At 47.4% G+C, this 26,245-nt stretch overlaps 1 protein-coding gene across 1 annotated transcript in view; it reads left to right on the top strand.

Moving 5' to 3' along the window:
• Positions 1-26,245, top strand: part of NEO1 (neogenin 1) — a 174,772-nt gene that overhangs the window by 134,782 nt on the left and 13,745 nt on the right. The window contains exons 11-21 of the mRNA XM_059482445.1: positions 715-853; positions 5,682-5,731; positions 6,232-6,376; positions 8,940-9,050; positions 12,948-13,142; positions 13,719-13,814; positions 14,837-15,012; positions 19,374-19,512; positions 21,955-22,062; positions 24,802-24,996; positions 26,136-26,168. Coding sequence (XP_059338428.1) covers positions 715-853; positions 5,682-5,731; positions 6,232-6,376; positions 8,940-9,050; positions 12,948-13,142; positions 13,719-13,814; positions 14,837-15,012; positions 19,374-19,512; positions 21,955-22,062; positions 24,802-24,996; positions 26,136-26,168 — 1,387 coding nt within the window. The remainder of the gene's footprint in view (positions 1-714; positions 854-5,681; positions 5,732-6,231; positions 6,377-8,939; positions 9,051-12,947; positions 13,143-13,718; positions 13,815-14,836; positions 15,013-19,373; positions 19,513-21,954; positions 22,063-24,801; positions 24,997-26,135; positions 26,169-26,245) is intronic.

The raw sequence follows: 26,245 nt of genomic DNA, 5'->3' as shown, positions 1-26,245 counted from the left end.
TTTATTTTCTTCTTATTGTTGTTGTGATATTATTGTAGTGATAACATATATAAACCATATTATGATGGTTTTGAGCATTTCCAGGTCCCTGTTCATGTTCAGGACCAGTGTCCATATTAGGATTTAAATAGGACAGAGAGAATTTTCTCCTGTAAATTCAGGGCTGGCATCCTCCCAAGTCCTGGCTGTACCTGAAGGTGACACGGAGGTGTCGCTCCTGCCTTGGCTTTTGCAGGAACTTTATGATGCCTTGTGAAGGCTGACCCAAGCAGAGATTAGATGGAGCTAAAGAATAAAGTAGGGATTTATAAAGAGGCCTCAATAGATCCACCTTGGGCAGCACAACCCAAAATGACCACAGAAAAATGGACAACTGGTCATGGGGTCTGTCACATTTATAAGTTTTGGCCCATCTGCATATTACAGTTAATTATCCAATTATAGCTTTAGCCCATGCAGTCCCATCCTTCTTGTTTTTTTCTTTTCAGTCCATGTTGTTTATGCCCTTGGGCCTGAGGTTTGGGTCATTTGTCCTTGGTGCCCAGCTAGAGCAGGAATTGTTTTCTCTCCCCGCTCTGTGCACAGAGCTCACCATCCCCTAACATGAACCCAGACCCACACACTAAAGCAGCACAAAATCCCAAAAATATAAAACCCAAACCCTGAGGCATGAGCAGACAGAGCTGACCTTGCTGGGGGTGTTGTTGGGCGCAGGACGTGGACGTGGCAGGGCTGTCCCACACGGTGACAGGGCTGAAGAAGTTCACCGAGTACAGCTTCCGCGTGGTCGCCTACAACAAGCACGGCCCCGGCGTCTCCACCCACGACATCGTGGTGCGCACCCTGTCCGACGGTAAAGCTGCTCCTCTTCTTGCCATTCTGGGGGTTCCAGCAGTTCTCTTAGCAGTGATATTTTTGCTCCACATCTGGGAGAAGTAATGAGGGGGACTCTCAGATACGTACATGCTGCTTTTTCCCAGCCTGGCAGTTGAAGAAGGAGTCAGGATTTTTGTGTTCTCATTCTCCAGGTTGTTTATTGTTTCTTATCTATAACATTCTTTCTCTGGCCTGCTCAGGTCTGTCCAGCAGGTCGGGTTGAGGCACACTGGTGTTATCTTTTTATACTAAAAACTACATGTACATTATTTACCATAACTTCCCAATACCTATCACCTATGTTAGGCAGTGAGCTTCTACTCTAAACCAATCCAAAAGTGCCAACATCACAGCAGAAGATGGAGGGCAAGTAGAAGAAGGAGAAAGGCTGGACACACCTAGATTCATCCATCTTGCCCCCTGAATCCCCATTCTAAAAACCAGAGAAATCAAATTTTTCACCCTGTGATAAATTCACTATCATTCTACTTAAACTCTTTTGACTTGTAATTTTTCTTACAAAGGTTGGTAATTGTTTTTCCATGGGTCAAGATCAAAGGCACAGGGGTCTTGGGCTCTGTGCCAAGGTCTCTGAGCCCCCTGTCAGTATCTCCAGTCCTCCAGGGCAGTCAGAGGAATTTCCTGGTTCTGACAGTGGACTCCATGTTATCAGAAGGCTAATTAATTATTTTATTATACTGTCACTGTCATATTTTCTGAAAAATCCCTTCACCAGGATTTCTTCTCCTGGGGAGCTGAGAAGCCTCAGAGAAGAATGAAAGCAATAATTATCTGATTGCTTCTCCCTGTTTTGCTGCTTTGGAATGTGATTGGAGATTGTTTATCCAACTGGTGGTTGTTTGATTGGTTTCATGTGAATTGTTCTGTCTTAATGACCAATCACCATCCAGCTGTGTAGGGACTCTGGAAGCAGTCACAAGTTTTTATTATCATTCTTTGTAGCCTTTTGTCTGTATCCTTTCTCTATTCTTTAGTATAGTTTAGTATAGCATTCTTTAATATAATATTAGTACATAAAATAATAAATTCGCCTTCTGAGAACATGGAATCAGATTTCTCAATTCCTCCTTTGTCCTGGGGACCCAGCAAATACCACATTATACTATATTACATTATATTACATTACATCTAAACTGAATCTGCCAAGCACTCACCTCAACTGCCCAGAATCTCATGAGTGTCAGCTGACAGTCCTGGCACACACACCTGGATTCAGCTGGCCAATGAATCAAAACACACCAAAATCCAATCAATTCCCTTCAGGTAAACACTCTTCCACCATGCATTCCATTTGTGAACAACACAGGAGCAGTCAATGAGATAAGAATTGTTTTTTCTTTCTCTGATGTTCAGAGAATGTGAATCTCAGAAATATTCTTGGGAAGTTGTGCCTTGCTTTTCTCTGTGAAGAGAAATGTGGCTGCGTTATCTGGCAATTTCCGACAAGTGAATCTTTAACCAGACTTTTATGGGGTTTGGTTGTTGTTGCACGTGGTTGTTCAGGGTCAGAATCCCCCTGGAGGCCTTCCAGAATTGACTGAAGGAAAATTGCACCTGCAGAAGGGTCTGGGATTGTGATTCCAGAACAAGGGTGTCCTTCATTCCAGCATCAGCCATTTATTTCATGGGCTATTGAGCCTACATTGAGTGTGGACAGAAAAAAAAATACACTGAAGGCACCAACTTCAAAGTATTTTCTAAGTTCTCTCACATATGAGCAGACTCTTGTTTTTGGAGTGCTTTTATTTTAATTGTGTTTGCTCTGCAGCACAGATATTGTTAAGTCCATTGCACAGAGTGGTGAGAGCAGGATGTGAGGTCAGTATTTTTATAAGGCAGATAAAGAGGTGATGTGAGCAAACAGAGATGCATGAGCAACTGCAGAGTTAGTGATAACTTGTATTTGTTAGAGAGAAGTTTATATAGAAGAATCCTCAGAGGGAAAGGGAGCAGAGCCTGAATCCTCTCCCCAGGAGTGACCAGGAGCAGAGGGAAATATTGTCCCAAACTCTCCCTGGGTCCAGCTTTGTTTCTGGGACACTTCCTTACTCTGGGTATTTGCTAATTCAGTTCCTCTTGCCTGAGACCCTGTCAGCATCTTCTTGAACCCACACCAGCTTTTATCCTCAACATCAAGTGGGCAAAGGTTCCACAGATAAAAATCCCTCATTCCTCTCTGTTCTGCCCCTGCTCTGTGTTGGGGTCCCTTGTTGCCTGGGGCTGTGCTCCTGAAGGAGGGAATTGCACTCATTATTCCTCTGTACCACTCCTCATTCTGTGGACCTTTGTCATAGTCTCCCTGGTTCATCCATTTTCCAGATTCCAAACACACAGGAGAGGTTGCCCATTTCTCCTGTGGAAGCTGATTCAACCTTTAGAGCCCTTTCCTGAGCTTTTCTCTAGGTTCCTTTTCTCCTTTGTTTTAACTCAGATGGAGGGGACTACAATGGTACCAAAGGTGTAAGTGAGGCATTATTTGCATTTGAGGAGCTTTTTGGGTTTTTCTGAGCACCAAGAGGAGTCAGTCTGAGGTCTTTGTGCAGTTCTTCACCACAGGATCACCCCCTGGGATCTCCCCAGCTCATCTGCCCCCTTCTTCTTGCTCTGGCCTTTCTTTCAACAAGCACTTCCCTCTTATCCCCTCATTGGTAAAAGTGAAGGGATTTCCCTTGAAAGACAGAGAAATCCCTATTCAGATCCTATTCTAGCTCCTGCTTTCTCAATTTCATGCTGTTTTGTTACTTTGGTTGATTTGGTGGAAGTTTCTGACCCAGCAGGTTCAGTTTGAGTAGTTCCATTTTAGTGCTGGCACCACTTTGTCACCTCTGGTATCAAAATAAACTGGGAGAGGTTGCAGAGGTGTTGCAGCTGTTTCATTCTTCAGTTCCTTGACAATTCCTGGGTGGATAAGCCTGGCAAGAGGCTGCTGTTCCCTGTGACTCTTCCATAATCCCTTGCACTGACAGTGGAGTTGGAGAGACCATGGGAATCCTTTGGAAGGGTGTCCAGGACACCTCTCCTTTCCCTTCCCCTCACTACCAATGCAAGGAGAGACTTGGGTGGGCTTACCTTTGTCTTCTTCTGCCCTACCTGACCATTTGCTTGCTCATTCCTCTAAAGGGCCGCCAGCTCCTTGTCTGTTTGAAGAATTTATTGTTAGTTACAATATCATTTTGAAGTTTTCCTGGAGTTCTTTCTTCTCCAGCTTCAGTTTTCACACTTAACCTATAGGTCCTTATTTTCTAAAGCTCTCTGGAGGATGTCATCTTGCTTCTTACAGTCTCATAACCCTGGCAAGCTCTCAAATCTTTCCAAAATGATGCACATTTTCCTCCCATGTTTTCCTGTTGTGATGTCCATGTTCCCTGCAGGGATTTCTCCCTAAGCTTCCTTTAGCCCTGATTTAACCAAGCATCTGCATTTTTATGTAGGTTTTTGCTCCTAATCTCTTACAGAGCCTTGTTGCAGGGATAACTCTGTAAGTATTACCATTTGAACCCAGGTTTATGTGCTGCTCCTGAGGATTGCTTCTCCTCTCCTGGAATTCCTGATCAGGGATTACAGCTGGGAGTGGACTCTGAGCCTCAGAGCCTGATTGAGGCCCTTCCCTCACAGCCTCAGAGCCATCAGCCTGTCCTGGTGCTCCTCAGGCTGCTCTCCATGTGCTGTCCCCTCCAGGAGATGCCTTTCCAGAGCAGCTGTGGCTGCTCCTGGAGCCCTGCAGTGTCCCAGGCCAGGCTGGACAGGGCTTGGAGCAGCCTGGGGGAGCAGAAAGTGTCCCCACATGGCAGGGGGGGCACTGGAGGAGCAAGGAAAGCTTGGTTTTGTATCCTCTCCTCTCCACTGTGCTGCTCTCAGACCCTTAGCTCTCCATCCTCAGCTGTGGTGATTTCAGGCTGGGCTGGCAAGGGAAGGCAAATCCTGCTCCTCTCCATTTCTGCCATGGGGAGGTGGGTGAGGGAGGTTTCACCCCATCCTTTACAAACTCTTCTTGCACTTCATGCCCTCCCTGGGATGTTCCTGTGGCTGGGCTGAGCCATTTGGAAAATGAATTCTGCAGGCTGGAGCAGTCCTCATCCCTCTTTATCCCTGTGCTCCTTGTGCTTCCCTGGAGCCTCCCCTTCCTGTCAGGGAAGTCTCAGCTCTGCCAGCTGTGGAGCCACAAGGGTGGCTCCCAGGGTTTTTCTTGCACCCCAGGGTTTTTCTTGCACTCCAGGGTTTTTTCTTGCTCCCAGGGTTTTTCTTGCACTCCCTTTTTGCCTGGATTTCACTGCCATGGGAAGTGAGTAACGAACAAGCAGAGTGGCAGTTCAAAGGCAGCCCCAGTGTCTGAGATGCCCTTCACCTCCTCACTGTCACAGGGCCCTGGGGACTCAGAGGTTCCCTGTTACACAAAATCAGGATAACAAAATCCAGGCCAGAAATTTAAATGTGGGTTCCTTAAATGAAGCAGTGTGTTCAGGAAAGATTTGCCTTGGGAAAGAGCTGGATGGGATATTTCTCTGAGAGTTTGAGAAGTGCTTTTAAAAGTAAACCACATTTTATTTAGATAGGTGTGAAAATAAAGACCTGAATAAAGAGTTTTTTCTTCAAGATGAAAATACAGAATCCTCCTTAACCATTCACTATGTCAGAAAGAACCTGTGGGAGGATTGGTAGTTTTTTTATGTGCTGCTTAAACCAGAATGGTTTGTACTTCCATAGCAAATGAGAGCAGAGAGTAGTTGGATGTGGAAATGCAATATTTGAAAGTTTTGGAGTTGTAATTCCTTTAATGTTTCCAGTTCCCAGTGCTCCACCCCAGAACCTAACGCTGGAGGTCCGGAATTCCAAGGTAAGCTTGGAGCATTTCCTGCTGCTAATGGGTAAATAAAGGGTTGGGAGGGGTCTTAGATTGGGGCTGCTTTGGGTCTTTTTTTTCCTCCCATGCAGCTTTTGAGCTCTTTATGGAGAATATTCTGATATTTCTGAATATCTAAATGGAGAATATATTTCTGAATATCTTTATGGAGAATATCTGAATGGAGAATATATTTCTGAATATCTTTATGGAAAATATCTGAATGTGGGGCTTGGAGGAGCTGCAATCCAGCTGTGGGCTGGCTGTGTGGGATGCAGTGACAGTGCTGATGATGGGAGGGATTTAATGGGGCTGGAAGAATCAGAGCTGGAATCCCTGGGCACACAGAGAAACATTTCTGGAGTGCCTTGGGTCCTTGAGAAGAGAAAATGAAATATTTGGCCGTTGTACCATTGGAATTGCATGCAGAAATTGTTTTTTAAAGCTTTCCTAAAGACTTTTTTCCCAACACCTGCCTGTGCTGCCTTTCCCAGAGCATCCTGCTGCAGTGGCAGCCCCCTCCTGCCGGGACCCAGAGCGGGCAGATCACGGGGTACAAAATCCGCTACCGCAGGGTGGCCCGCAAGAGCGACGTCACCGAGAGCGTGGCGGGCACCCAGCTCTCACAGCTCATCGAGGGTGAGCAGCACTGCCCCCCTGGGGTGCCTGGGTATGGCTGGGGGCTCGGGGACAGGGTCCCTTAGGGCTTCTGTGGGGTCCTGACATCCCTGGTTGCGTTTAAGGGGTCAGGGACAGGATCCCATTGGGTTTCTGTGGGGTCCTGACATCCCTGGATGTGTTTAGGGGGTCAGGGATAGGATCCCATTGGGTTTCTGTGGGGTCCTGACATCCCTGGATGTGTTTAGGGGGTCAGGGATAGGATTCCATTGGGTTTCTGTGGGTCCTGACATCCCTGGATGTGTTTAGGGGGTCAGGGATAGGATCCCCTTGGGTTTCTGTGGGATCTTGTCCTCCCTGGTTGTGTTTGGGGGCTCAGGGACAGGATCCCACTGGGTTCCTAAAGGGTCCTGTGCTCCTCAGGGGTGCCTGCCTGTGTTTGGGGGGTTCAGGGACAGGATCCCATAGGATTTCTGTGCAGTCCTCTCTTCCCCAGGGGTCCTTTGCTGTTTTTAGGAGGCTCAGGGACACGATTCCATGGATCCCTGTGCAGTCTTTGCCTCCCTGGGGTCCCTGGTTGTGTTCAGGGGACTCAGGGACAGGATCCCATTGGATTTCTGTGGGGTCTTGTCCTCCCTGGCTGTGTTTGGGGACTCAGGGACAGGATCCCATTGGGTTTCTGTGGGGTCCTGACATCCCTGGCTGTGTTTAAGGGCTCAGGGACAGGATCCCATAGGGTGTCTGTGGGCTCTTGTCCTCCCTGGCTGTGTTCAGGGGACTCAGGGACAGGATCCCATTGGGTTCCTACAGGGTCCTGTCCTCCCTGGCTGTGTTTACGGGGGGCTTAGGGACAGGATCCCATTGGATTTCTGTGGGGCCCTGTCCTCCCTGGCTGTGTTTAAGGGCTCAGGGACAGGATCTCATTGGGTTCCTGTGGGGTCCTGTCCTCCCTGGGGTCCCTGGCTGTGTTTGGGGGCTCAGGGACAGGATTCCATGGGGTTCCTGCCTTGGAAGTCAAACAGAAGCAGCTTCCAAAGGAGCTCTGGGGCCCTGTGGGCTGCAGGTGGTGCCTGGGGCATGGTGACCTGATTGCTAGCCCTGATTTGGCCGTGGATTTGCTAAGTGAACTGGATGATTCCTTATAAAATGTTTATAAAATGCCTGGAGAAGGTGGCTGGGCACATTGTGTGCCCAAATACCAGCGATGAAGGTGAGGAGGGAAGAGGAGCAGGGGCTGGGCAGGGTTGGCACAGGCAGCTGGACCCAGCTCTGAGCCCTGGGAATGGCTGACCTGGGGCATCCATGGAATGTTCTAGAGGGACTGCATTTCATCCTTTTGTGCACTTAAAAATCCAGCCCAGTCCCTCACTTAGTGTCAGTCACAGCAGAGCAGTGCATGAGAGCAGGAGCAACACTACATTGTGTTCCTCTTTCAAATCTCAGTAAATGAATACTTGATCAAAAGAGAAGACACTGGGAGATTCTGGAAGAGTTTCTAACAAGATACTCTGATTTTTCTCAGCAACTCCAGCTGTGACTTAGCAAGTCTCAGTTTTCTCACAGAATTGAGATATTCCTGTAATTCCAGGATATTCCTGCCAGCAACAAAACCTGCTGGAGAGGTTCAATATACCAAATTTAGAGTTCCTTTTCACAGTGCTCTGATTTTTTTGTACAGACTTTTAGATGCATTGATCAGGTGTGTGAGTTTGCCCACCTGCTGCCTCTGTGCCACCCACAGGTTTGGTGATGGTGGCAGTGTTCCTGTTCTTAAAACTAATTAATTAAACTAATTACCAGCCCCGAGTTAAAGCCTGGCTGCCAGCAGGCCCTCCCAGTCCCTTCCAGCACTGATGCTGGGGGCAATGGGAGTGGAAGGCTGGGTTATCCATGGTTCTGGGATTTAACTGGGATCTGTGGGAATTGCCAAGGTGGTGTAGCTGTGGGAATTGCTGGGCTGATGGAGCTGTGGGATCTGTGGGAATTCCCATCCTGATGGATCTGTGGGAATTGCTCTCCTAATGGAACTGTGGGGATTCCTATCCTGATGGAGCTGTAGGAGCTGTAGGAATTCCTGCCCTGATGGAGCTGTGGGATCTGTAGGATCTGTGGGAATTGCTGGGCTGTGGGAGCTGTGGGACCTGTGGGAATTCCTGTCCTGATGGACCTGTGGGAATTCCTGTCCTGATGGAGCTGTAGGATCTATGGGGATTGTGGTCCTCATGGATCTGTGGGAATTGCTGTCCTGATGGATCTGTGGGATCTATGGGAGTTCCTCTCCTGATGGAGCTGTGGGGATTCCTATCCTGATGGAGCTATAGGATCTGTGGGAATTGCTGACCTGTGAGAACTGTGGGAATTGCTGTCCTGATGGAGCTGTGGGATCTCTGGGATCTGTGGGAATTGCTGGGCTGATGATCTGTGGCATCTATGGGAATCTCTGTCCTGATGGACCTGTGGGCATTGCTGGGCTGATGGAGCTCTGGAATCTGTGGGATCTCTGGGTATGCATGTCCTGATGGAGCTGTGGGATCTGTGGGAATTGCCTGTCCTGATGGCTCTGTGGGAATTGCCTGTCGCACAGGTTTGGAGCGGGGCACTGAGTACAGTTTCCGCGTGGCCGCCATGACCATCAACGGCACCGGCCCCGCCACCGACTGGGTGTCAGCTGAGACCTTCGAGAGCGACCTGGACGGTGAGAGAGAGACAGCCCTGGGCTGGGACAGCAGCGTGGGGAAACATTCACTTCATTGCACTGGAAAATGGGGGAAACATTCACTTCATTGCACTGGAAAATGGGGGATCCATTCACTTCATTTCTCTGAAAAATGGGGGAACCATTAACTTCAATTCTATGAAAAATGGGGGATCCATTCAATTAATTTCAGTGAAAAATGGGGGATCCATTCACTTCATTGCACTGACACCTGGCTGCCTCTGAAGAGCAAACCTCTGTGTTTTCACTTCTGTTCTAGGTGTACAGTGGGATTTATTTAGGGCTGACATCAATTTCTGTTTTAACAGAAAATTCTTGCCAAGTCAATAAGGTGGCTTGAAATGGAGCTGCTTCTACCCTTCCTAGAGCTGTATGTTAATGCTCATTCATAGTGACAATGAGATGTCACAGTAGGAAAGAAATAATTGAAAACATTCTCAGCCTCAGCCCTTTGCAGTCTGACCCCCATGGTGGTGCTGTGTTTCCTTTGACCCACAGTAACTCATTTTGAACAGAAGAAAAGGGAGATGAATGATATTTTCTATATTTTCTGCACCACATCTCCCATAAGAAATTCTGTTGTTGGTATTAAATACAAATTATATTGGAATTGTGGGTATTAGAATAATTACATTGAAAATTCTGATGATGGTAGAAAGGTTCCTGAGCTTGTTGGAGCATTAAATGGGATATTCCAAAGCTCTTTGCGTGGGCTCTAAAGGGTTCTCCTCAACAGAGGGTCTTGTCCACCAAACCCATGGGGTTTTGTGCTGTGTCAGAGCAAAATGGCAGCTGGGAGGTGCAGTAATGGAAATGGGTCAAGATTTGCTCTCTGCTGCTGGAGGATCCTTCAGCAGCCACCTTGGGAAACCTTTCTCCCATCTCTGTCTGTGCAAAGCTGATGCTCAGCTTAATCCTGCTCCTCCTGCTGCTCCTTCTCTGGTGTGCACAGAGCAGTGCAGGGCTGTGGGGACTGGGAATTCCTTGATCCCTGTGTCTGTTGGCCCTTGGTGGATGTGACACACCCTTGGAGCTGCCAGGTCCCCACAGTGGGCAGAGCTCTGTACATGGGCACCTCACAGGGCACTGGAATGTCCCTGAACTGGAGTTAGCAACACTTTGCCAGAGGACAGCACCAGGGTTAAATTTAAATTTCAACTGGGCAGAAGGAGGAAGAAGAAAAATAACCTTTTCCTTCTCTGTTTGCTTTGTCATTTAATTTTTTTTTGCCTTCATTGCAGGAAATATGACTTTCTACACATTCTTTCCCTTCAATAAAGTAATAAAAATTGACATTTAAGATGACATAACATGATATTCATATAACTCTGCACACACCTGTGAGATCTGTGTGTGCACACTGTGTTTCTTGGGTTTCTTTCTTTAGAAAGCTCATTTGAATAATTTTAACGCATGCAAATGAATTTACAGCTCATCTTGCATTTCTTAGGTTCAACAGACACATGAGGCATCATTTCTTTTTATTCTATGGCTGCTTTTTGAGTTTAAATAGAAAAGAATTCCCAGGAGAGTCCCATGGATGTGAAGGGGAGCAGGAGTGTTACAGTTCCACTCTGGATTTGGAGCCGGTTCCCCCTGAGTGCAGAGCAGGAGGTGTTGAGCAGTTGTGCAGAGTTTGTCCCCAGGGCAGTGGAAATGTCACCTCTGGTGCTGCTCTTGGAGCTGTGCTGTGTTTGATGGTTGGGAGCTGGAGCTGCTGGGCTGTGTCAGCAGCAGCCCCAGAGCTCCCTGGGCTGGGGGCCAGGGCTGTGCTGTGATCCTGCTAATCCTGTTGTGGTGCTTTATTAAATGTTTGTAGAGAAATGCAGCGTGTTTCATTAAAAAGAAATCCCTGCAGGAAGCACAAGTCCTTGATTCCATTGGAGTGGGGAGCTCTGTTTGCTGGTGCAGGGAATTATCCCTAATCCACGACAAAAGGATTGATTTCATTTTTGAGAAGTGAACCCAAAGTTAGGGACACTCCAGGGATGGGTGGCAGATTGCTTTTGGTTCCACTCAACAGTGGGGAAAAGCCTCTTAGGATAAATATTAGGGGCTTACAGTGTCACATTGTGAAGTGTTCTGGAGTTAGGGATCCACATTCTGTGTCTCTGTGGGGTGGGGTGAGACTTGGGTTGTTTTGGGGGAAGGCTCTGAACATTTGATGTGGACTCTGTATTTTCTGTGCAGTTCCTGCTTATGTTGTATGAATTATGGGAATCCAAGGATCCAGGCAGGGACAGCTGTAGGACAAGTGAGGAGAACCCTTTGCAGTGCAGTTCTTACAGCTGTGGAATATCCTATTTAATGCCACAACCAGCTCAGGAACTTTTCTTTCATCACCAGAAAAGTGATGGAAAATGTATTATAGTAACTTCTTTGGGCCAGGTCTAATAAGCTTTTGGAAGCCTGTAACACACCTAAGATAGCTCAGCTACTTTTGGAGGCATACAAATCAGCAGGATGGCTTCTGTTGCAGTGTTAGAAATAAAAAGATTGGATAAAAGGCAAAATAACAAACAGAAAAACCCAGCTAGGTGCTAGATGTTCTTGCTCCTGGTAAAAACACTTTACAAAAGCAGATAATTTCTTTGTTCTCTTCTTTTTCTACTAAATTGCCTAGACAGGACTTTTTGGTTCCTGTCCCATTAGCTATCTTTAAGTTTGAGGTGAAGTCCCCCAGGTCCTATGAGGTGTCTTTCCACTTAATAGAGGAGAGAAACTTCTGGTTTTCTTTCCTTTTAAGGGGACAAAGGAGAGTTTAGTCACTCTGTCAACAGGGGGCACATTCCTACACCTCGCCCTTTCTATGCATTTAAAAAGAAAGAGGAAAAAGGAATATGAATTTTAAAAGCTTTATTTTTGAACAATTATTTTCCATGTAATTACTGTAATACTCACAAGTAAGGAATAGGATGGAATTGAGATTAGATTAATTTGTGGAGGGAAAGGATGGGATAAAACTGGGTGATGACATGGGCAACATGGATCTGCCCAAACAGATCTGATAGAAAAACCATCCCAACCCCCTAAGCTTCAGCACAGCTGTGCTGCCTTTTAAAGGGTGAATCTCTTGGAATGCAATGTTAACATTCTGCTCTTGGAGCTCTTTGCTCTCTGCTGCACCCCAAAGTTTCATTGTGCTCATTCCAACACACACAAGTGCTTTATTTGCCCTTCCTGCCTCCTGGGCTCAATGGCAGTGCCTTTCATTAGGGGAAGGCTTTGCATTGCCTCCCTCTTGGGGCTTCTGCTGCTCACAGTGACCCTGAGATGTGTCACAAAGTCTCTTTTCCCAGCCTGGCAGTTGAAGAAGGAGTCAGAACTCTTCAGTTCTCATTCTCAAGGTTGTTTATTGTTTCTTATCTATAAAATTTTGTCTCTGGCCTGCTGAGGTCCGTTCAGCAGGTCAGACAGAGGCACACTGGCCACCCTCAGGGTGGTGTTGTCTTTTATACTAAGAACTATGTGTACATTATTGACCATAACTTCCCAGTACCTATCATCTATGTTAGACAGTGAGCTTCTACTCTGAACCAATCCAAAAGTGCCACCATCACAGCAGAAGATGGAGGCCAAGAAAAAGAAGGAGAAAGGCTGGACGTGCCCAGATTCCTCCATCTTGCCCCCTGAACCCCCATTCTAAAACTTCAAAAATCTATTTTTCACCCTGTGACAAACTTAATTACTATTCTATTTAGTCTTTCATGGCTTGCAGCTCCTCATACAAGGTTGATAGTTTTTTCCAAGGGCTAAATCAAAGGCACAGCTGCCTTGGGCTCTGTGCCAGGGTCTCTGAGCCCCCTGGCAGGGGTTTGGGCAATCCAGGCCAGCCAGAGGGATGTGCTGAATTGTGACACCCCCCTGTCCCTGCAGAGAGCCGCGTGCCCGAGGTGCCCAGCTCGCTGCACGTGCGCCCGCTGGTCACCAGCATCGTGGTGAGCTGGACCCCGCCCGAGAACCAGGACGTGGTGGTCAGGGGCTACGCCATCGGCTACGGCATCGGCAGCCCCCACGCCCAGACCATCAAGGTGGACTACAAGCAGAGATACTACACCATTGAGAACCTGGGTGAGTGCCTCTGGGCCCCAGCCCAGCCTCCTGAGCTCTGCACTCCTGGAACAGCTCCCATGTGAGCAGCAGCCTGAGCTCGGCGTGTTCCATGCGGAGCTGCAGGAGAAAAAGGGACTGAAATGTCACCAGCATTCACTGGTGGCTCCTTTAACAGGAAAATAAAGATTCACCCCTCCACAGAGCTCTCTGTGGGAGGTAAAACAGCCTGAGAGTGAGAGAAATGGCAATATTAGGAATTCCATCAAATCGGAGCTTTGAGTCATTTTGGTTTTGCTGTTCTGAATTGTTTTTCTCACTCCTGATTTGGCTGTGCTTAAAGGTAGTAAAGGCTGTGCTGTAACCCTGAGCTGTGCTGTCCCTGCCCAGGCAGGGGCTGGAATGAGATGGGCTTTAAGGTCCCTTCCAACCCAAACCAATCTGGGATTCTGCAGCCATGAGCAGAAGGTCTATGTGGAGACTTCCTCAGCTCAAATCACATATTCCAGTTAAAAATTAAAATTGGGACAAAGAAGGTATGGAGAAGCAGAGAGCAGGATTCATTGGCTGTGCTGATTTCTTTTCTTTCCCCTTCAGATCCCAGCTCCCACTATGTGATAACCCTGAAAGCCTTCAACAACGTGGGGGAGGGGATCCCCCTGTACGAGAGCGCTGTGACCCGGCCCCACTCGGGTGAGTGCTGCCCCCAGCTGGGATGGGCTGGGCTGATGGCAGGGTCCTGCTGCCTGCTCATCCCCTGCTCTCTGTCCCTGTCACTGCTTGGCCTTGCTCGTTCTGATAAACCACCTAAATTGGGCTCATTTAAGTTCCAAACTCACCTGACAGCTACTAATGAATGTTCTAACTCCAGGTGTTCCCCCTACTGAGCACAGCCCACGTGGGTGCAGCTCTGAAGGCCCTGGGCTGGGGGGTTATGGCCTTTTGCACTGAGATTTTTTAATATGATGCCTGTGTTTGCTTTGTGTCCCTCTGTTGTCACTCACACTAAACAAAATCTGGGCAGTTTTTATTTTGGATTTGTAATCCACAAAGGGTTTAAGCAGAGCAGTGTGCAGGTGAGCTGTTGCCATGCCATGGCTCTCTCCCAGCCTGATGGCACCACCCAAGAATTTGGTGGAGGTGCAACACTTGGGGTTAGTCCTGATGAGCTGGAATGCTTTGAGATTCCCCAGAGGATGCTGGAATTGCAGTTTCACAGTTACTGCAAGTTGGTCTCTCACTGGAGCCTCCCTTTGAAGGTGCCTTTGGGAGGTCCCCGGGTGTTTGGGAAGTGGCACCTGCCCATCCAGAGCTCCAGCTCTGTGTCCTCCTCTTTGTTTTCTGGGAGAGGACTCAGTGACACTCCATGCAGATGAAGTTACAGTGACTGAGTATTTGGGGTTCCCAGGCCATGGTTGAGTGCCCTGAGCACTAATTAGGGCTATGCCAGCAGGGATTTGTTGTCTCATGTCTGGAGGAGGGAGGACAATGCAAGAGTGATGTTATTGCCCAGTCTAATGTCACCTATTAACTCTGGCTTTTCTCTCTTTCTCTCCATTCCTCACCTTCCATCTCATTGCACTTCCCTGCATCCCCTTTTTTTTTATTTTGGTTGACATTAAAATGCCACCTCCTCCCTTTTTAATTCTAAACCCCGGATTGGGCAGACACTTCCGAGGTTGATTTGTTTGTTATTAATGCTCCATACACTCCAGTGCCAGATCCGTCTCCCATGATGCCCCCGGTGGGAGTTCAGGCTTCCATCCTGAGCCATGACACCATCAGGATCACTTGGGCAGACAACTCCCTGCCCAAGAACCAGAAGATCACGGACGCGCGCTTCTACACCGTCCGCTGGAAAACCAACATCCCTGCCAACACCAAGTACAAGGTACTGAGGGCTGGGAGCTGCCCTGCCAGGGTGAGGCACAGCTCTGGGAGCACTGCTGGGCTCTTGGAGGGGCAGGATCCCTCTGGTTGCACTGCCAGGACAAGCTTGGGGAGCACTGCAGGAATCCCCCAGTTCCACTTACAGGGCGAGGCACAGCTCTGGGGATGCTGCTGGGCTCTTGGAGGGGCAGATTCCTCCAGCTTCATTCCCAGGGCAAGGCACAGCTCTGGGAGCACTGGGGGACTCTTGGAGGGGCAAGATTCCTCCAGCTGCACTCCCAGGGGAAGGCACAGCTCTGGGAGCACTGCAGGATTTCTCCAGCCCCACTCCCAGCACAGCTGTGGGAGCACTGGGGGGCTCTTGGAGGGGCAGGATCCCTCCAGTTCCACTCCCAGCTGAAGGCATAGCTCTGGAAACTCTGCTGGCCTTGTTGAAGGGGCAGATTTCTCCAACTCCACTCCCAGGGCAAGGCACAGCTCTGGGAGCACTGCTGGGTTCCTTGGAGGGGCAGGATCCCTCCAGTTCCACTCCCAGGACAAGGCACTGCTCTGAGAACTCTGCTTGGGCTCTCTGAGGGGGCAGGATTCCACTCCCAGGGGAAGGCACAGCTCTGGGAATACTGGGGGGCTCCTTGGAGGGGCAGATCCTCCAGCTCCCCTCCCAGGGCAGGCACTGCTGGGCTCCCTGGAGGGGCAGGATCCCTCCAGCCCCACTCCCAGCTGGAGGCACAGCTCTGGGAATGCTGCTGGGATGAGCCCAGGGGCCTTGGAGGGCCAGGATTGCCCTGGTCTGGTGGGAGCAGTTCTTTGGTGGCTCCTAGAAGGAGCTGCAGCTCTGGGGTGTTGTGGCAGAGCTGCTCCAGGGAGGGAACAGGAATTTCCAGAGTTGTTCTGCTCTGTGCACAGTGATAGTCTGAAGCTTCCCCCTGCCCCAGTCCCTGGGATGTGTGGGCTCCCCTCTGGAGAGTCACTGAAGTTGCCAGGGCTGTGTGACTGGGTCCCCTCACTGAGCCATGCAGGGAAAACAGATTTACCCCCCTGGTTTGGAGTTCCCTTTTAGAGCCTTTTCAATTCCTACAAAGCTAATAGGGAACTTTTCCTTTGGGAACTGACTGGCTTCAAAATACACAACAAAAATTTCATTATATCCTTGCCTTCCTCCATTTTCATGTGTTTTGATTTGGAGACTGGATTTGGGGTTTGGTTTGGTGGTTGGTTGGATTTTTTTTGTTAATTTTCAGAGTTACCTGCAGGGCTCAGAGCTGCTGACTGCAAATTTCACATTTGTAATGAGACTCAGAGGAACTGGTTGTTAAAATACCCAGCCAGTGTAACTCCCTTTATGCTCCTGCAGAGCCAGCTTGTTATAATCCAGATCTTTTCTTTATTGAAATGAAAAGATGTAAATATGTGTGTATTCCTCCTCTAAAGGCTTCTGGGCCACATTCCTGAGTCATATGCAGAGGGTGTCTCAGGAGTGGTTTAAATAAAGCTGCAGTTTCATTAGCTAATTGCTTAAAAGAATGAAACAAAATAAAAGATGGAATAAAACAGTAAATTTAAATAAAACAGGAATAGTCCTGTTGTTCCAGTGCTGGTGGTCAGTGGGCAGCAAGTTTTACTGTGACCAAAACCAACGCAGAATGATGGAACATAATTTAAAATTACTCAGAAATGTTGAAAGGATTTGCCTGAAGGAGAGAAGTTTGAGCAATTTGCTGCAGTCACGTGTAACCTGTGGTGTCTGGAGAGCCCACATCCTGCTTTCCTCCCCTTGTTCCTGTTGGAAATGCTCTCCTGCCCTGCTGGATGTTTTCTGGGAGGGCAGAGCCCCTGCAGGGAGTGCAGGGTCAGTCAGGCTGAGAACCTGAGTGCAGAGAGTGCAGGGCTTGTCCTGGCCCCTGTGCAGCTCCTGCTCTGCACCCAGAGCCTTTGGGGTCCCCATTCTTGGGGACAGAGCTCCTGAGTCACCTGTGCAGCATCCAGAGCTGCCTCTGCTCAGCTCAGAGGGGTTTCATCCTCCCTCATCCCTGAACTGGGTGTTGGGGCTGTTCACTGAGATGTTCTGTTCCTGCCCTGTCCCAAACTGCTGGGGAAGGAGCTGTGTGCTCCCCACACCAGTGCTTCCTCCTGAGGAGCTTTGTTTGTGCAGGAAACTGAGGAAAACAGGGATTTCAGTGTTCAGGGCAGGATTGTGCCAGTCTGAGCCTGGAAAGGCAGGAACACTCCTGTGTTTGAGCTGTCTCTGCACTAACATGGTTATTAGAACTCTGGTTGCTCAGAATTTTAGACTTTCTATGCTGTCAGCACTGACCCCCAAAAGAACACTACATTTAACCTGAAGCCATAAAAAAACTTCCAAAATTGAATAACAGAACTAGAATTGTGAGTGTATAGTTTAAATAGAAGTGTGTAGTATCACATAGCAGAAAACTTAGAGTTGAAAGTTTTAGAATAGTTATAGTTACTATATATATAATATATATATATATATAGTTATATATATAAAGCAAGATGAAAATTTTAGAAGCTACTTTTTTACCTTCTTCTTCATGAATTTAAGTAGTATTGTGTAATTAGATTAAAAAGTCCACATGGCAAGACACAAGTAGTTAGTAAAAATAATTTAAGTATCATTTCTTAATTAGACAGTTTATCCTTAAAAGACCTTATAAAGAGAGAAATAAAGCTCCATTTTTTTACCTTATTAGTGAAGCACAGTAAAATTCACAGCTTATAAAAGTGTAACAATGGAGCAGTTTTCCAAAGCCCCCTTGTTGGTGTGTGGGGTTGTCCTGCAGTTACCTGGGATCCATCAATGAAAATATTAAACATTGAATCTTTTAGGACTGCATAAAAGAGAAACAAATTGTTCAGAGTAATATTTATGGAGTTTATTTCTAGCAGGTGAGCAGGGTTTGGTACTGTGGGGTAGGCTGGGATGTTAAAATAATGAAGTGCTGTTAAATTGTGGGGTCTGACACTCCAGGGGGGCTCAGGTGTGTCATTTACCCTCAGTGGGATGCACAGGGAAACTAAAAGATCCCCAGATTCAAAGCCAGAGATGGAAACCTGAACTTTTCACCTGTAAAAGGAGCCTAGCTGCCACATAAAATAATCCAAATATTGGAGTGCTTCAATACTGCTGGGAATTGCAGCATCTTGGAGAGGAAGAGCTTTTTGGGGTAAGGCAGCTGGGAATGCCAGATGGGAGGGAAAGATTCCTGCCTTGGACTTGTCACTCCATCCCTCCACGAGGACTGCATTCCCCAGGGAGCTGTGCCCCTTCCTTCCAGCTGTGCCCCTTCCTTCCAGCTGTGCCCTCCCAGCTGTGCCCCAGCCCCTCAGCCACAGTCCCACCCACTCCAAACTGCACTGAGCCTCACCAAGGAGAGGCTGAAAGCCAATGGAGGGGTGAATTTTAATTCATGTTATGAGTCTTTGTTGTCTGGCCGAGACAGCAAATTCCTGCCATCCCTTGGATCAGCATTTCCTGAACTTCCATCCCTTGGAAGAAAAAAGCAATGAAGAGATTGGAGATCTCAGGGTTTCTTTGTCACTGCTGGAGCCTTCAGGAAAGGTGCCTTTACCTTGGCAATAAATCAGCTGCACTCAGGGGTTTCTGGAGGCAGTGGCTGCTGCAGTTGTTGTATGGCCCTGTCAGATCCTGCAACAACTCCTTAATTCTGTGTTAACACCACAGGTCAAGGTGGGGAATATACTTATCTGTAAATACAGCTTTCCCTCTTTTCCATGGGCCTCTAGCACATTCTGTTGGTGCTGAAGCCATTGATAACAAATACCAGATCTTTAGAAATGCTGAATTACAAATTCCACTATGACCCACGTGGAGTTTCCTTGTGTGATCCTAAATCACCATTTTTTTCTGAAAAGAATCTACATTTTAGCAAAGCTTCATTCTCTTCAAGTCTCACAAGTGTGTCTTTAGTTGGTTGTTTATTACATTTAAGGTTGTTCTGGAAATTCCAGCAGGGATCTGGGAGGCAGCTGAGGTTCCAAGGCAGGGCTGTTCCTTGCTGTGCTTTTTGTTTTCCCCAGCCAGAAGAGTTAATGAAATGCTGTAAACCAACCCCAAGGTAAACAGGGGTTTAACCACTGCAGAACAAGTGGGCCCTGGCCCTTGGATTGTGTTTTTTTCATTTCTAATTGACTGCTGCTAAGTGCTCCTGCTGATTGCAGCATTTCTAGTGGAGGATAAACGTTGATATTTGATTAATGAATTTGCACGCCAGAGAAGAAGCAGCCCTAATTAATGACTGTGGTTATGGAAATGCTGGGAGAGGGGCTGGGGCTGTGTCAGGGCTGTGCTTTGGGAAGTGCTGACCCTGCTTTCCCTTGCAGACTGCAAATGCCACCACCCTGAGCTATCTGGTGACAGGGCTGAAGCCAAACACCCTCTACGAGTTCTCAGTGATGGTGACCAAGGGCAGGAGGTCCAGCACCTGGAGCATGACAGCACATGGGACAACCTTTGAATTAGGTACTCCTGGATATTCCCAAAGAAACCTCCACCTGAAATGGTTCTGCTGATTAACACTTGCTGGGGGGGTCTGAATAGTTCAGGCAGAAATTCTGATTAAAAAAACAACAACATACTTGAAAATTGCAAGGGATGATTGCAGGAGAATTTACATCAAATTACAGAGAAGTCATGAATAATGTACCACACTTTATGGGCAGGAGAGAAGAAAGTCTCACAAAAAGCACCTTAACAGCAAATACAAAGAAAACACTTCAGCAAATAATAATTAAAATGTGCTGTAAATGTGATGATAATTGTTACAGAGTGAGAAGGTGCATGAGCAAATGAAGACAGAAAAATCACAGTGGGCATTAAGACATCCAAATGAGCTCTGAATTCCTCTTCAGTGCAGAACAGAGCAGGGTTTGAGGCTGCCAGGAACAACTCGGGCCCAGGGACTGTGAGGGCCAGGCACTCTCCCTGACGTGCCCCTCATTAGCTCTTCTTACCCTGCAGTGTTAAATGAACTTTGGGCAATTAAATTTACTGCCTATTATGGGAAGGGCTCTCTTTGGATGGACTGTGGAGGACAAGAAACCCAGAGTCCAAATGAGCCCAGAGTTCTCCTTCTAAATTAAAATACAGCCAAGAAATCAATCATGCAAACAATTAGTGAGATTTTCCAGATAGTCTATAGTAGAAATTCTTTCATTTCTGCTTCAGAAAAAGCAAACCCAGGATAAAACTTGAACTCTCTGAAGTCCCAGTGAGCTTCAGTTGCTTTTGAAACCATTGTGGTGGTTTTGGGTGGGAATTCCATGGTGTGGGGCCAGCTCTGGGCTGGGGCTCCTTTCCCAGCCCACATTAAACACTGCATTTGGTGTTTCTGCTGACACACGTTCAGTCCTCAGCCATAACTCTGCTCTGAGTGCAGGGACTGTAAAAGCTGCACAAATAAAGGGTTTTAAATGAGAATTTGACACAAAGCCCCTGAGCAAGGGCACAGTGCAGGAGGGCTCAGTGCATTTTAACAGGAAGGCTCAGGTTGAAGTGCTTGGAAGGGATATTTGCAAATATGACCCAAAAGCTGGAGAACTGAGGAGAAAATTTGAAACAGAAATTACAAAAAAAAAAAAGGCTAAATATATTTTCTCATAACAGATCTTTTTATTTATAATACTGGCCAAATTCCTGAGTGAGTGGCTCATTATTTTGGGGTACTCCTGAGAAGTTGTACAGGACTTCTTCCTGACAGGAAAATTGGGAATTCTGGGCTCTGTGTTGTCTGTGTATTCCTGATCTCCTATGGGCTACTCCCAATTTTCTAGTTTTGTTTCCTCTGAATCCCTTTTTTACATATTTGGGGCAATAGTTACAATAATTCCTGGGCTTTGGCTGTCCCTGGTTTCCAGCTCTTCATCACAGGGATAATTGGTGGCCATCCCAGAGGATTTATGGATGGATTTCTAATAGCTCACCTCCATAAACCTCTGGAAAAGCAGAAATTTCAGTGCTACTGTGGCTGTATTAAACACCCAAGGTGGATTTACTCTGGGTTGCCCCCTCAGGACCCTCCTGGATTTCAGGATGTGGCACTGCAGGGATGGTCAGTGCCCTCTGGAGCTCACAGCAAGGATTTCAGCTTTCAGCTGGAGCCATTTGTGCTGTTTCCTGAATTCTTGGCAGGAGGGGCTGATGGGAGAAGGAAAACTCTCCCCTCCTTTCTTTCCCTCAATGCTGCTCTCTGGCAACCCAAGGAAAAAGGTTGTGTTCAGCAAATCCTTCTGCATGTGAGACACACTGAGGTGCAGATGCCTCCCAAATTACAAATTGCTCAGGAGCTCAATGAGCCATTGCAGGTTTGCCCAGAGGTTGTTCCCAGAGCAGCTGGGGCTGTTCCATCCCTGGCAGTGCCCAAGGCCAGGTTGCACAGGGCATGGAGCAGCCTGGGACAGTGGCAGGTGTCCCTGCCATGGCAGGGGTGGCACTGCATGGGCTTTGAGACCCATTCCCAAACCATTCCAGGCTGGTATAATGCTGAGTTGCTGCTGGATTTACTTTGCTGATTGGGATTTAAGTGGCAAATGGGCACTGCTGGGTCTGAGTCCATCATAAACTGGAAACAGGGAGATGTTTCAGATGCCTGCCTATATAGAATATATCATTCACAAAGTTTGGAGGTTTTTTGGGATGATTGGTGAGAAGTCAGTTGTGCAGATTTTTGAGGGTGCTGGTGCCAGAAGTGCTCTGGAAAGAGGGAACTCCATATGGGAGGGAGGCACTGCCACTGGATGGCATTGGCCAGTCAGGGGGGGATTTGTGGCAGTAAAGAGAATAACCCAAATATACAAAACAACCCAAATAGAATTGTACTCCACATCAGATGGGGATCCAGGCCCTGAGCTGGCTGCTCTCTGGTGTGACAGGGCAGCCCTTGCTGACACTCTGGCTCTGTTTCAGTGCCCACCTCTCCCCCCAAGGACGTGACTGTGGTGAGCAAGGAGGGCAAGCCCCGCACCATCATCGTCAACTGGCAGCCGCCCTCCGAGGCCAACGGCAAAATCACAGGTGGGCACCAGGGCCCTGGGGCTGCCAGCTGCTCTGCCAGCCTCAGGAGCTCACAGCCACTGCTTGCTGCTGTTCTCACCCAGATACATTCACATCTGAGCTAACTGCAGTAGGAAATGCAGCTGGAAGTTAAATATCTCCATAACCCTTGTGCTGTTCTAATAGCAGCCTCCAGCAATGTCCCCTCTGGTCCATCAGAGGTTTGTTCAGGAGAGGCCATCCCAGTGCTCTTTGTCATCTTTGTGGCATTTTTGTGCCACAGAACAGACTTCAGAGCAGTTTCCTGTTCCCCTGACAGAGCCATTAGGAGTAAACGGTTATTTGTCTTTAACTGCATCACTGCCACACAGGATAAATCACTTTCCAGACAGTAATAATTACTGATTCCCTTCTATAATTTCTGTTCAGATTCCCATTTGGAAGGGCTTTTTGAAATAATCAATTTTAATTTGTTTAAAGCTGAAATCAGATTTGAATGGCAGTGTGTGGTTTTGGATCTGACTTCAGGATTAAGCATGGTGCAGAATCAAACCTGGGACACCTGAGTGGGCAGGACTGGAGCCCAGGCTCTGCCCAGGAGACTAAAACTGATGAAATCACTGAAAAGGCAGCAAAATGTTTCCTCTCCATGGGAAAGGAGGATTGGCTGGAGACACAGGAGCCTTTGGTGGAAGGATTTGGCTGCCAGTGAGGGGCACAAATGTCTCACACTGGGGCACACCCAGGGGAGGGGAGAGAACTACAGAGAGCAGCATTTACCTGCACAGGGCTGGCCAAATTACCCCATTGTCCAGCTCCCAAATCCCCTGGCAGTGAAGGAAACCCTTGGAACAGAACTGCTCAGCATTTATCAGCTTTTGCACAAGCAGCAGTTAACAGCTTAAAAATGAACTAAAATGGTGATTCAGGGCTAAGCCTGAGTGCAGCAGGTGCCTGGTCCCCTTTCCCAGAGCCCATCTCCAGCTCCCCTTTCCATCTCCATCTCCCTTTCCCAAACCTCATCTCCAGCTCCCCTTCCCCAAATCCCAGCTCCTCTTTCCCAAACCCCATCTCCAGCTCCCCTTTCCCAGAGCCCATCTCCGGCTCCCCTTTTCCATCTCCAGCTCCCCTTTCCCAAACCCCATCTCCAGCTCCCCTTTTCTAGTGCCAACACAGTTTTTGGGATGTGGGGCGCGAGTGCCCTCTGCTGGGAACATCCCCATCAGCTGAGGCACTAATTAATTCCTCATTAACTCACTCTGTGCTGTCAGTGATGCCAGAATTCTGAGTGGTGATGTCATTCCATGGGCCCCTGTCCATGGAATGCTGAGCTGGGCCACTCTGGGTCCCACATGCTTGGGCATCAGTAGAGCTGCTGACTAATTAGGGCACTCTGAAATTAATTCAGTACTTGTGCCTCTAGACTCTCATAATGCTTTTAGCATCTATAGATAAATTTATTTATTTATATATATATATTTATATATTAATATATGTTATATAATACATATTTTATGTATATATTCTCTACAAATCTACAAAAACATCTCCCACATTTAGATATCTTACAGATGTAGAGATATATAGATAAACAACACATATAGATAAAACATATATAGTAATATAAAAATTTGTATTCCACACATGTTACATAGAAAATAAATACTTGAAGCTAGATATAGATATAAATAGTGACATAAATATATAAATAATATATGAAAATATGTATATTGTGTTATATACAATATATATTAAATACAGATTCAAGTATTTATTTCTGTGTGCATATAAATATATAGAGGTTCAAGTATTTATTTTATGCTGATCTGTGTTTCTTGTATAAAATAGTTATAAAGTTTTTACTGCATAATGATTGGTGACTTCACTGTATTTTTATAACAGAACATAAATCCTTCCCATACCTTTTTTTCTGGGGTGTGCAGGGCAGCCTAAGTTCTCTTCAGATTCTTGTTGCCTTTGTTAATACACTGAAAAATAATGAAATAATTACAAAACCAAATTGTTTTGCTGTGCATGAGAATGTTTTGTTATTTCAATGTAATTTAAATAACATTAATTTGTGGTGTTGTGAGGTTTTTAGGACAAGGTGAGAGATGAGAATTTGATTTTAAGTTTTTTAGAAGGTTGATTTATTATATTATGATAAATATAATATAGAAAAAAGAAATTATCTATTAAAACTATACTAAAAAAAGAGAAAAGAGACAGAAGGTTAGACAAGAATGATAATGAAAACTTGTGGCAGACTCAGAGAGTCCAACACAGCTGAAGGTGATTGGTTATTAATTAAAAACAATTCACATGTTTGGACAAACCATTTCTAGACTACATTCCAGAGGAATAAAACATGGAAAAGCTGAGGCTCCTCATCCTCCCAGGAGAAAAAATCCTGTCAAAGGGATTTTTCAAAAAATATCACAGTACCATTAATCCTCTGAGGATGTTTTGATAATGGCAGCTTCACTTTACTTTATTGGTCTATAAATAGGTAAAGAGATGGAAATAGCAATTTGTCCACATTCAGGGAATGGTGATGAGAAATATTTTAAATGATATTGATATTTTAAATGGCTTTTTTCTCTTACCATCTCCTTTGAGCAGTTCAGAGGGAAGCTGGGAGGGCTGGCTGATATTTGAAGATGGTTTTAGTGTTTGTGCCACAGTCAGAGCACACTGGGGAAGCCGCTGGTGGCTCCCCTGGCACACACCTGACGGGTGGCACTGTCCCCTCCTGCCCAGGCTACATCATCTACTACAGCACGGACGTCAACGCCGAGATCCACGACTGGGTCATCGAGCCCGTGGTGGGCAACAGGCTCACCCACCAGATCCAGGAGCTCACCCTGGACACCCCCTACTTCTTCAAGATCCAGGCCCGCAACTCCAAGGGCATGGGGCCCATGTCCGAGGCCGTGCAGTTCCGCACCCCCAAAGGTACCCCCAAAGGGGAGGGGCAGGGCTGGGCTCCTGGGACAGGCAGCTCTGGGCTCTGCAGGGCTGCTTGGGCTTGCATGGAGTGAGTTCCTGGAAGGCAGGCCTGGAGAATGAGAGTGTCAATCCCAGGCTCCTGGGTTCTGCCCCACGTTGGGCGCCAGTTTAAAATGTGGTGTTACAGTGGTGGGTGCTGCTGCCTGTCCCCTGTCCCCAGTGGGTGTTACAGTGGTGGGTGCTGCTGCCTGTCCCCTGTCCCCAGCAAGCCTCTCCTGTTAAAAGGCAGGGCTGAGTTAACATTCAGGCAGTGCAGTCAAACCTCCACTCCACACTCACTGTAGCTGGCTCGGTGATAAAGGCAAGAAAGGCTCTTCTGCAAGGCTTTATTCCAGCAGAGTAACACTGTCACTGAAGGACAAACCCAGGGAAAGAGGGAAACCACATGGAGCAGGCAGCTTATAAAGGGGAGGAGGTGGGGGGCAGAGGGGCCTGGTCTCCAGGGGTAGGGGGGTGGCCACCAGGGGTACCAAGCCAGGAGAAACCAGAGGAAGTTGTGACACCAAGTCCATGGGGAGTCAGTTTTTCCCTTTGGGAGGGATGGCTCTATGGTCAGTAGTTCATGTTCCCAGGGCTGAGGGCTTGGGGATTGACCAAGGTGGGAGAGTTCATGGGATGCTGCATCCCTGTGGCTGGAGCTCAGCTCTGGGGTTCACTGGCTGTTCCCAGAGCCTGGGGCCTTTGGGCTGTTCTGCTGTCACAGACTCAGGGTGGCTGCAGTGACAGTCCAGGTCCTGTGTGTCACTTCTCTGGCAGTGGGATAGTGCAGTGGGAACTCCTGGGATGAAGCAGGAACTGATGGTGATGGGCAAAGATAGTGAAGAGTAAAATGGAAGAGAGCTTGGGAAAAATAGAATTATGATAGAATGATAGATGTAGGGAGGGACCCTACAGCCCATCCATGGGCAGGGACACCTCCACCAGCCCAGGCTGCTCCAAGTCCTGTCCAGGCTGGCCTTGGACACTTCTCCACGTGAGTTTCAAGAGCTGTACCCTGTGCTGTGGGAAACTTGGAATTCTGTCTCACTCCTTCAATCCTTGTGATGTGTCTCTTGTTTTTTCTTCCCTGTGCTTGCCCCACTAAGCTGAGTCCTCAGATAAAATGCCCAATGACCAAGGTAAATGAACAGCCACATTTCTCCTCTCTCCATCCCTCACTGTTCTGTTTGCTGTCCATGTGCTGTGACATTTTCTG

The sequence above is a fragment of the Ammospiza nelsoni genome, chromosome 14 (assembly GCF_027579445.1).
Source record: "Ammospiza nelsoni isolate bAmmNel1 chromosome 14, bAmmNel1.pri, whole genome shotgun sequence".
Classification (NCBI taxonomy): Eukaryota; Metazoa; Chordata; class Aves; order Passeriformes; family Passerellidae; genus Ammospiza; species Ammospiza nelsoni.
The sequence above is the reverse complement of the archived record's forward strand: the minus strand, read 5'-3'. Positions and strand labels throughout refer to the sequence as shown.